The following is a 12398-nucleotide window of genomic DNA, read 5'->3' on the forward strand; positions in this document are numbered from 1 at the left end:
TTTGTGTACGTCTGCATCATAACCTGGGTGTCAGATTAGTTTATCGAGGTTGTTTGTCCTGTGTGTTGTGTTTTTTTCTCCGGGTTGTAAAGTATAGCATTCTGCACTGATAAGAGGTGGTACAGACACAGGAAAAATGACAAAAGCATTCCTTCATACAGACCAGGAAGTCTTGTCTATATGATGGGATCTAATATATGGCACAATGTGCCATTAAAAAGCCATTAACCAAGCTTAGATTCATACAGCTTCGTTCATCCATCACACAAAGCAACACAATATTTGCAGACTGATGTGTGTGTGTGTGTGTGTGTGTGGTTTTTTTTTTTTGGCTGAAGGAAATCTCATTCTATGGAAATCACCTTCTGTAGGATTGCCATTTCACTTTAATAGGTTTCAGATAGATCAAGTAATGGCACACAGAGCATTCAACTTCAACTAAACAGCAAAAAGGGGTAGATACAGCACTTCTCTTAATCCCATTCTACTGCTGGGAGGGAGGAAGGAAGGAAGGAAGGAAGGAAGGAAAAGAAAAGCAGACAGAAGGATGGATAGATAAATAGATAAACAGACAGATGAAAAATAAAAGAGAGAGAGACATATATAAAGAAAATAATACAGACAAATAAAAAATAAAGACAGAAAGTAAGAAATAAAGATGAACCGAAGTAAGGATGGAAGAACAATACATACATATACTTATACAGACGTGAAAAAGACAGACAGACAAAGACGAAAGTACAGACAGATAAAAAAGAAAGAAAGAAAGAAATTAGAATAAAAATTAGAATAAGACAATAATACACAAATGAGGAAGAAAGACACAGCCAGCTTGTACTTTCTTGTGTGTAATGAGAGGCTCTAACCTGGACATGTCTAACAGCACAGTAAATCAGCTGGGATGTGACCCGGACATCATGTGACTGACAGAATGACTGACAGCTCATCTGTGTGTTTTTCTAATAACTATGAGGTAGAAGAGAGCGAGAAGTGTGTGTGTGTGTGTGTGTGTGTGTGGAAGTACACACACCTTATCATTTAAAACTGTGTACTAAAACACAGCAGATTTGTGGGAGATGAGACAAAGAATCTATAAATCTATGCAAACACTCAGCTCCTTTACACACAAACCCACAACTTTAAAACCAGCTTCTGTAACATGACAAGCTAAGAAAGTATGAAGAGTAAAAATGGCAGGAGGTTGAAAGACTGAGAGCTGGCATGTGTTCCTCGTCCTCTCCAGCTGCAGTGACGGGCCTGGTACAGTCACAGTGATGCCTCTAGTGGTGTGAATAAGGCACTGCAGGCTGAGAGGAGATGGAGTTTCCCTCTGTCCCTGCTAGTCTCAGCCCACATATCAAACAGCACAGACCTTATTTCTGTCATCACAAACCACAAATATGACTAAATAAAGCAGTGTGCATGCTCAATCAAAGTGCATTCCTCTCACTCTGTATTTAATCTAATTACAATCACAACATCTTAAAATCCTTTTCCATAGGGTTTGGCAGACGTGTGACTTCAGGTCTGTGCAATATTCAGAGATGAACAGTGACTGTGCATTTTTTTTTAATATTCCTCCCATTCTTTACCTCTATTAGACATTTCATCAAATCAGACAATCCAACCAGAATCATGAGTCATGACCTTCATGAATCATTAGGATGAATCATCATTTTTTTGGAGGATTGTTCAGGATTGTGCACTTAAGGCCTGAAAGATGAGTTCTAATGAGTCCTGAGTCCATTACAAATCAGTTTCCCTTCACTATGAAACTGTTTCCACAAACCTTGTGCAAATGCACATTTTCTCCAGAAGGTTTTTTTTTTTTTAAGATTGTATGTTCACTTGCTTTAATTAACTGGGTCGTGGTGGATCTGGTGGATCACTGTATTGTTGTTTACATTGTTTATATTGTACTTTAATGTTATATAATTTTAGTTTGATTTTTTCATCATGTTACATTGTTTTAGTCTGTCTAATATGCTAGCTGGTTAGTTAGCTAGTGGTTTATAGCAGTGCTGCAGACATGGAGTAGTTAAAATCAGACTAATGTATGGCTTGTACAGGAGTGAATAATACTCTCCTAACTCATGGAAGGTTTATACATTATTGCTAATAATTCAGTTTTGCCTATGTAACCTAACACAAGGTTCACTACATATGCTCTATACATCACCTAGACCCAGAGCCACCATAGCATGAGCGGCCACTCCTTCTGTGTGAATACTATTAACTGTGTGTGAAGGATTTCTGTCTGGAGTTTAAAACTGGAAATCACCCCTTTGACTAATCAGCTTCGACTACACATTCAGCCTCACTACAAAACTAAAAGAGGGAAAAAAAGAGAAAGAGAGGGAGAGAGAGACTTTTTCTTCACAGCCCCTTGCTTCATTTCAGTGTTATGAAAAGGCCTGACCCCTACTAAAGCCCATAGTGCCTGTCCATAGAGCTCAGTCAGCTGAAAAAGCCATATACTTCATATGAATGACCAGACCATTATTTTTATTATTATTTTACTGAGTGCCCTCATTATGGTTAACCTCTTGGGTGTGTGTTTGAGAGAGAGAGAGAGAGAGAGAGAGAGAGAGAGAGAGAATATGCATCTCTGAATATCTGCTCATATAAGACAGAGGGGGAGTGAGAACGAGGAAAAGCTGGAAAGTGAAAGCAATTATTTTTCAGCGCCAAAGCCTTGGAGACAGATTAGTTTTAATATCACACCCATTTTTATTGCACATGAGGGATGGAAGATGAATTTTGTGCATTGCAGAATTTTAAAACTGTCAGTATTACACTATTTGATGCATATGAGGTCAAACTGTAGTCAAAATACATGCACACCACACACACACACCTGCTCATTCATTAGATATTAAGTATCTGTTGAGCTGAGATTATCTGTGAAATAAAAGTATGGATGAGTAATCTATAAATGTAGGAGCGTGTCTGATCACTCATTAGCTTTTCCATTAAAAGCATTGCAACAAACATTGATGTGTGAGCACCTTTTGAGCCCACACTCAAGAAGGAACTGTTCTGCAATAAAAAATAAAAAAAAAGAAGAAGATAAAGAAAAAAAAAACTTTCCATCAAATAATCAGTTGAGGGCCGGCATGGTGGTGCAGTGGGTAGCGTTGCTGCCTCACAGCTCCAGGGTCCCTGGTAGGATCCTGAACTCAGGTTACTCTCTGTGTGGATTTAAACATGTTCTCCTGTTTCCTCATAGGTTTCCACAATGTTTTATGGTTTCCTCCCAAAAACATAACAGTAGTGAATACATGTCTAGTGTCACACACTTGCATTGTTCTGTATTTCAAACAGATTTGCTTATTTAATTTCTGATACCGTGACACATTGATATCTATAAAAATGGACGAAAGTATGGTGCACAGCTAAAAACAGTATAAGCAGTCATCTTGAAGCTTTCTTTCTCCATGTACTCTCAGGCAGGAGGTGTGGCCCAGTGTTTGAAAATGGTAATAACGCACTAATTATAGGCTTATTGGTAATAACAGACTTCTGAATGTACATATAGGCTATATTTATTTTTTAATACCAACTTGTTCTGCTAAATGTTTATGCAGAAATGGTACTACTGAGCCAAACAGTACCTTTTGAAGCGAGTGTGTGATGATGCAGTTTGCAAAGCTTCTGGCTCCAAGGTTGCTGGGGAAGCTGTCTTTAAGCTATGCAACATACTTTAATCCATTTTGAAGACAGCAGTGTGTCACAGATTGTCACAAACCTCAAACAAGTATAGGACTTAGACATGCAGTGTGCCTGATACTAAACTGGTAGCTATTAGCTGAGCCTTGCAGCTCTGATACAAAACTAAAGAAGCACTTTGATCATGGCTTTGGCTGATCAGCTACATTTGGGGTAAGTGGAAAATTGTGTACATTTCATTTTTTTGATTCTCTCTTCTCATAAATAATTAAGGACATGGCTGGTTTAAAATGGCACAATTATGTGGTCAGAAAACACATCCAGCTGCATATGCTCTTAGTTCTCAAAGTCTTGCCATCAGAGCATTATGGGTAATCTGTGGCTCTTAGTGGATAGTGATGGATACTTTTACCCAAGTCTTAGCACTCAAAAATTCTCAGGTTCTGCTTCACTACTGTCTCACATACAGAGAGACGCATGTAAAATAAAGGTATGCTGTATAGGACGACAATTAGCACTGAAGCAGAAATGAGCTTTAAAAAATATTTTATCTGCCTTCTGAAAGTGTGTAACTGCCCCCCAACATATCAGAAATATTTGCATGATTCGCACGCTGCTTGAGCCAATCAGCATGTAAATTTTATTATAGTGATTTAGTTAGAGTCTCAAAGAAGCCTCTCCGTCACTGCTGCTCATAACAAAACTCCACTAGACCTTTAGAGCCACTATGCATGACATCACAGCTCCATTAGGGACAGTCAATAGAAAAGCGACCCATAGTTCTTACACAAAAAAACGCTAACACAATATTTTACTAGCAATCAGGCATCATTAAAGTGAATGGATGCCTAGGCCCTTGGATTTTATTAGGCTTTTTGGTGAAATCGCAGACAGCAATGCGCAGGCTGATTACCTCCTTTGTCTCTGTGGAGTTATTAATGCTGACAGCAGCCACAGTGGAGCCTGCTGCGTCCTGCCACCCTTATGGGCCATATACAGTAAGGTGGGAATAGGATGGACCTGGTATTTTTTTTCTCCTTGCTCATCTAGAGTCAGCCTCATTAAGAAACAAGAATGCATACATTTTTTCTACCTAGTGTACAGAACCAAAAGTCGGCCACTGAGTCCCTTGACACTTTTTTCGCTCTGATTTGTGAACTTGAGAAATCTGAGCTCAACCATACCTGGTTGTCAAGATAAAAGAATTAATAAAATTTTCTACAAAAAATTAAAAAATAAAAATCACAAATGTAACCAGACATTTATGATATTTAACCTTTCCATATGAAAGACAAATAGAACAAGGAGTGTTTTTAACTCGGAATAATTTTTCTTTGGAGTATGTATGAATCATAATTATAATAGAAAAAAAAAAACAGTTAGTTTATGACTTTTAGTAGCTGCTGCTACTCTGTCATATCAGTCATTTTTACTGGCTGCATCTTCCAGTGTCTGGAAAGATTAAACAATTTTTAATCTACTATCAAAGGACCTGTAGAAATAAAAATAAGTAATAAATATATCCCATCTGAATTGACATAATTGTAAAGACTCCATTATATCCTGTAGAAACAGAGGTTTCACACTTTCTACAGTACAAACAAACCAGGAAACTCAAAATAAAATACAGACGACATTTGAAAGGACTTGTCTGAAATGCAACACTTCTGGGGATTTATGTAAGTTATTGAGTTCCTGCGACAGATAAAGCCTTATGGTCATGTGACCACCTAACAATCATGCGGAACCTGAGCTGCCACAGGACCTAAAACAAAACAATCACTGTGCATTAATATAAGGTTTACATAGTAGCCAGGGGCCATGAATGCATCGTGAAGACTCTCATTTCTGTGATTCATACAGAGATCACCTGTGAGTTGATCATATTACAGAAGTCTTCGGTCTAACATTACTTAACAGACATATGTTCAGAAATATTATCCTGTCGGAATAGTACTTTAGAAACAAAAGCAAATTATGTATATAGACACCTGGACCCACTGTCTGATCATACCAAATCCTCTCAACAACAAATACGTCACTAAGAATTTGTAAGTTTGTAAATTGTTCCTAAAAGTCTCCTATAAAAGATACAATACCATTAGTGTGCAACGCACTGTTATATTTTGTCCTGTTCTGCTGTTTCTTTACCTCACAATGTTTTGTCGTGTATTAATCAAATCAGATACCAACACTACTTAGCACTCTTCTCTTACATACTTCATCTCCTTTTGCGTGGAAGCTCGTCTTGTGGCTCCTTTATATGGTTCACATGTGTAGCCACTTTATCTCAATGTTATTTTTTTCCAAAACAATGTTAGTCCAAAAGAAACAATAGACTTCTTGTACTCCCAGCCCTATTCTTCAGAGCTCTCATATCTATTTTGTAATCTTTTGTAACTTTCTACTAAAACGGCAGTGCTGCTTTACACACTGAGAAACATGTAATTTCTCACTTCCTTACTTGTGTTCATTACAATAAGGCTGCCCTGGTGATCCGATTTGCAGCTTGCTGCTCACAAGGATGAGGGATTGCAGTGACAATAGCGGGAAATGACAAAAAGAAGCACAGTTACAAGCTCGGAAAATAACAAACTAATGCGATTCTCTCCATGGATGAGGGATTGGAGCTGCAGAGCGATGGACAATAGGGAAATTAATTACAGCTCCAGAACACAACCACTGCAGTTCAGTGCTGACCAGGTTTGTGTTCTGAGGGTTCATCTTAATTCATACTGATCGCATACCATTCACACTGAAAAAAGACACAACACTCCGACTGAGTCGAGTGATTTGATTTGAATCTGACTGAGAACGGGAATCCAGCTCCACGTTCTCTGATAATTGCCTTTTAAACATGCTAAAATCAATCACTAGCCTTTGATTCCATTTACTTGTGCAACCTGAGTCAAGCCATTTCCTTACACTGATATCATTTACGCAGTTGTGTAAAAAGGCAGCAGGTCCATCTGCCTGACAGATTTGATGGGTGTGACAGAGTGACGTGTGTGAAGGCCTCCTACCTGCTGCTCTGTCCACACCTTGTCAACACCAGCTCAGTGTGAGGTGAGAGTGTGTTTATGTACATGGAAGAGAGAGAGATGAGAGAGAGAGAGAGAGAGAGAGAGAGAGAGAGAGAGAGAGAGAGAGCATGCAGTGCAGCCACAGAAACAGGCCTCTGTCAGAAATCTCAACCTACCAAAATATGAGAGAGAGTAATATAACAGCAATGCTTTTAAACAGATGTCCACTGGTATATAATGTGTATGTAAAAATACTATAGCAACGTCCCCTTGAACTACTTCCTATCTTAAAAGAAATGTTAGTACTTTGGCCACAATAGGAGAAACAGTGAATGACCTATATATACCACTGACAAGCTGCCAGTACCTAATGTCAAATGTTTTTTTTTTTTTTCCTTTTCCACTGCAAGGGTTCAGTTGTAGCACATCAACACTGCTGATCTTGAAACAAACAAACAAACAAACAAAAATGGTTATGTCACATGATTTTTACCTTGGAATCATATCATCATCATTATAACTCTAGTTTATTTCCTGACTGTCATTAAATCTATAGAAATGGACAGTGTGGACAGTTCCAATTATGATTATTGGTGAAATTGTAAATGTGAATCAATTACAAACATTGCTAATACCAGAGGTGCCAACAACAAAATTACTAACACGAAAATCCTAGCAGGCAGAAAAGAAAAAACAAATAAATAAAACAGAATGTCACTAAAAAAAATCCAGTGTATGTCAGCAGATGATATGCACCAGTAAGAAAAGTCTGATGTGACTGCTACTTAATACTAAGCAACTCCTCCATTTATTTACTGATCAAAGAGAACACAGTCCTGTCTACTTGTTTTCTATTAGCTCACAAGACCAATGCTTAGGTATTTACAGCACAAAGTTCACCTAGATATAAATCAGCGTGAAGTAAACAGCATCTCTACATCCGGTGACCTTTCCTCTTCAGTGAATTGCCTTTTCAGCTGGGCAAATTTTATTTGCCTTTGGTCTGATAACTGCTTTAGCTGAAAACGATGTAGAAAGGGATCAAAAATCATAAATGCTACAGTAAACTACAGATGTTGGCACCTCTGCCTAATACTAACAACTAATGGCAGATTTCAAGCGTCAGTAGGACGTTCACCCTACCAGTTGCAGTGTTATAGTTTTAAGAAATCTTTATATATAAGCTTTACATTATATAACCCTTTCCTAATAAAAGTCATCATTTTATAAATGTTCAAACACATTTCATGTTCTCTTGTCAAAAATTTAGCAGGACTCTACCCAAAATATGGAGAGGGTGTGATACAGATATGTAGTTCACAGACCAAGGATTTTTGCGGCAGCGCCCACACCTTGCACAAAACCTGACTGCAAGCTTTGGTCTGCTGCCAGAGCAGGGAGGAGATGCCTGGGGTCTCCATGACATCCAAACATGCAAGAGCGAGGAGCTAATCTGGTCCAACACAAGCAGGAAATGTAATGCCAGATAGAAAGGAGGGAGTGAGGCAGAGAGAACGGGAAAGAGAGGAAAGTATTCAGGTATTGGCTGGAGTCCCTGCCCTACTCCATCAGCTGCATTTTCAATTGCATTTACCCCAGCCCTGTTTTTGGGGGCCATGTGAGCTCTGTGAGATGTGAGATGAAAGAGTAGATGTTATGCTGGGAGTCTGTGATTACACTAGTGAATTGGGTTATCCATCATTTGAAAACTGTCTAGTCGCTCTTATAAGTACAGTAGCTGAGGAAAAATAGAAATACCCAGCGGTGACCCAGAAAAAGCCTTTCCACCCATATCTAATAAGCTCCGCTCAGGTAATATCCTGTATGCCACAAACCCTGGCGCATCGAGGTGCTGCTCTCTTGTCATCTGTAATCAAATAAACTGAAAAGCATTGCTTTGATGGGTCATATTGGCGACTATAGCGGCGGTAATAAGGAGGAGGTAAGAACACGCAATTTTCTTGAATTAACATCAGTTTAATAGTCTTCCATAAAGACAGCACAAGCTCTACATGTATAACATCCTTTTTCATGAGGCTATGTGAATACTGGAGTTATAATTCTGCCATGGCTTCCCTATGCTATTGGAAAGACCAATTACACACTGACAGTAGCTGTTTCATGATGTATGTGTGTTTACAAACAGTGTAAATATGGCACTACGGTGTGTGTAATCGCGTGTGTGTGTGTGATCAGTGCGGTTGCAGGCCTGATCGCTAGAGCAGATGCAAGAGAGGAAAAGAGAAAGCATGGCCTGTCTCACATTTGGTTTTTATTCATCTGGGCAGAAACGCAAGCAGCTGTATTCTACACCAACACATCATTCTTTTTTCTTCCTTTCATCTTCCTGCAGGAAGTTTATTACGGCGAATATCACAGACTCAATTAAAGAAGAATGAAGAAGCCGCTCTCATGTGTGTGGCTTGTAATAAGGTCCTCCTCTGTTTCTCCATCGCTGATTGTGTGTGCACGTGTAAGGAAGTGTCCACAAGCATTTGTTTGTACAAGTGCACATATTAAGTTCTTAAGTGTGTGTGTGTGTGTGTGTGTGTGTGTGTGTGTGTGTGTGTGCGCGTGTGTGTGTTTAAAGCATTGCCTCACCTTTCGGGCTGTTTGCTTTTCTAAATGAATGTAATGGTGCAATCGTAGGATAAATTGCCTGCCTCACGCTCCATCTCCTTGTACACATCCCAGAGGGCCTTCTCCAAAGCGGGGCAAAAAAAATGAAAACAGGCGTGCCAGATAATTCACTCGCTTTTGCCTTGCAGATACTACTTCCTATCAGCATATAACACACCAGATAAGAGACAGCACTCTAAGTGCACAGGGTCTTTGTTCTTACTGAGAAACTTTACAGAAAGCTATGAAATGAATCTGGAATGCACAAAGGATTATTTAACACGTTTATCATAAAATATGAGAAACTATGAAACCATTTACATTTTTAAATATTTACATGTTTTAACATTTTATTTATGTAGCACATTTCCCAAGCTCAAGCTCAAGGTTACTTTAGAAAATCAATCGAGAGAACATACTGCAACAAAGGACAGAAAAGAAGGTATAAACGAGCACAATAACATACTAAAAATAAAAACAGCAAAACACAAATGCAAATTATATGACAAAAGAAGACAATTCAGTAAATCAAGACAATTATTATAAGGGATTATTATTATTACTTGTCCAAAAACTAGGGAACAGTAATGTACTGAAAAGTCAGGTTGTCCTTGTAGGAGCACATTCAGCACCAGAGGCATCAAGGAGCTCTAACAAAAAATCATGTGCTTGTTTAAAGTGGCAGCAAAATGCCTCAAGCCATGGTAGCATGCCCATCAGCATCTCGAAAGTATTGCAACGAGCAAGTAGGTGCTTCAAAAAATGTACATAATCAGCAAACTTGACACCACAGAAGGTGTGGCCAAACACCCAGCAGCAAACCAACAGGATGCTAAAAACCAGCCAACCCATCACCAGAAACCAAGCAAGCCAGAGTGGCAGGAGATGGATAGAGAAAGAGTGCAAAGCAGGCAGGAAAAGTACAGAGGTGGGGACCGCCCCAACCACAACGGTAAGTAAACTATCGATATAGGATGCAAATTCAGGGCCCAAAACTTCTATTAGGCAAAAACCCAGTAATGATACCCAGACATACTAACCTAAATCTAAATGAGAGAGAAAGAGAGAGCGAGTAATATACACTCAGACACTTAATTTGTCCCTGAAGTGAGCTATTACAATTAGCCTAATCTACACAAATGCCATTAAGACCGTGTGCATGTAGACACACAGCATATATATAGTCCTATACAATTTCTCATATTCCCCTGACGAGAAAGGAGATTAAATAGACATATAAACACACTCTATAAGTGTGTGTAACCATCTCAAATGCTCATCTATCCACCAATGAATTATTAACAAAATGCTATTTAAGAGAAAGCACTCCAGATGCACTCGGATTTAATGGTGGCATAATTGAATTGAGAAGAAAATAATAATAAAATCACTATTGCTATTAACTTTTGATTCAGGGCTAATTAAAGAATGCAAACAGAGATAATGCAATGTGCCTGTGGTAATTTTATTGGGAAAAAACTAATCTGTGAAAACTGAGGGTTATGCAAAATGGAACTGAGAAAAACAATGTTCATGTGGAAAAAGTTCTCTGTTGCTAATAATAAATCAAATTTAATTACATATTTTACACTTTCCATATATGATGAGTGGAGATGAAAGTTTGGGTGAATTATAAGAATGAAAAAAGAGGAGAATTGGATAGATTGGAATGGATAGATAAAGAGAAGGAGAAAGACTATGGAGGAGGATGGACAGATAGGGAGATGGAAGAGGACTGGATGGCTGGGACGATGGAGAAGGTTTGGATGGATGGGATGATGGAGTAGGATTGGAGAAATGGGAGGATGGAGGAGTAGTGGGTGAAATGGACGATGGAAGACAATTGGATAGATGGGATGATGGAGGATTGGATAGAGAGAGCATGAAGGAAAAGTGGAGGATGAAACTATGGAGGACAAATTAATGGATGGGATGACTGGATGAAGGGAGGTATAAAATGTGATTGGGTCAATGAAATGTTCAAAAAAAGATTGGGGATTGAAGGATGAAGGATTGGATGGATGGATTGGACAGATGGGAAGCTGGAGGAAGACTGGACGGATGAGAACATGGAGGATTGAATAGCCGATAATGGTTCTGACATGACTTTACTGTCATTGCACATGTTTTGGCCACGCCAACGGCAATGACAACAATGATGTCACTAATAAAAGAAATGATGATGATGGTGATGATGAGAACAACTGGTAATGTTGACATCAGCACTGCAGCTGGGAGGAACGAATGCAGATGTATAAAGTATGTTTGTGTCTGAGGGATTACTGCTTCACTCCTCTCTCTCTGCCTAACAGCAACTAAACCCACAACATAAACAGCTTCACACACAGATGAAAGCCATGACCTGAAAGGTACCTGCGGCTTATAATCCAATTTCTGCACCATGCAAAGTCAGGTGGAAGTGGATTTAGAAGAGAGAGAAGGAAAAGAAGTTGAGCGCCAGGGAGAGAGAGGGAAAAAACACCTTGCTGTGCATCTCTGTAGGTGAACTTCTTTTAGCAGTTTTCAACAGCCAAAATCTCTGGAGCGAGAGATATCTCCCTCTTTCTCCTTCTCTCCCTCACTCTCTCGGCTTAGAGCAGCAGCTTAGAGAATATAGCTCTAATGGGAGCAGCCGTCAATCAAGCAGGTGTGTATCACAGTGGTGAGGGTTTGCTTTACGCTCCCCAAATCTCAATCAGCATGGCACCTGTCAGTTCAGTGCACGCTGAGCATGCTCTAGTCTGCTCTCCTGCACCTGAGTCCTGTAGAGGTTCAGGTCTACCCTGTCGATTGCCTGTCTAAAAAACAAAAACAAAAAAAAAAACAAAAACAAAACAGGTCATTCACCATTATAGACTAACTTGTAAAATAAATCATTAGTGCAGAGCTGTACGAGCCAAATACATGTATAATTTAGAAATCTGTCAACAGTAATGAACAGAAGTGAAGAAATAATAGCAAGGTAAAGTCAAAGAATATATTTTGGCATACTATCATTCTATACCCAGGCAATATTTCCAAGTTTGTGTGTGAGAGATAGAGAGAAAGAGAGAGAGAGAGAGATCGAATCGAGCGTGAGAGAGAGAA

At 39.1% G+C, this 12398-nt stretch overlaps 1 protein-coding gene across 7 annotated transcripts in view; it reads right to left on the minus strand.

Moving 5' to 3' along the window:
* The window catches only part of pard3aa (par-3 family cell polarity regulator alpha, a), a 379511-nt gene that overhangs the window by 61683 nt on the left and 305430 nt on the right, over window positions 1–12398 (minus strand). The window contains exon 22 of one of the 7 annotated variants that reach the window (XM_026944880.3): window positions 1657–12109. The exons of the other annotated variants lie outside the window; for them this stretch is intronic. Within the exon in view, the coding sequence (XP_026800681.3) occupies window positions 12022–12109 (88 nt within the window). The 3' untranslated portion in view covers window positions 1657–12021. Of the gene's footprint in view, window positions 1–1656; window positions 12110–12398 lie in introns of those variants that run through there. 7 annotated transcript variants of the gene reach the window in all.

The sequence above is a fragment of the Pangasianodon hypophthalmus genome, chromosome 1 (assembly GCF_027358585.1).
Source record: "Pangasianodon hypophthalmus isolate fPanHyp1 chromosome 1, fPanHyp1.pri, whole genome shotgun sequence".
Classification (NCBI taxonomy): Eukaryota; Metazoa; Chordata; class Actinopteri; order Siluriformes; family Pangasiidae; genus Pangasianodon; species Pangasianodon hypophthalmus.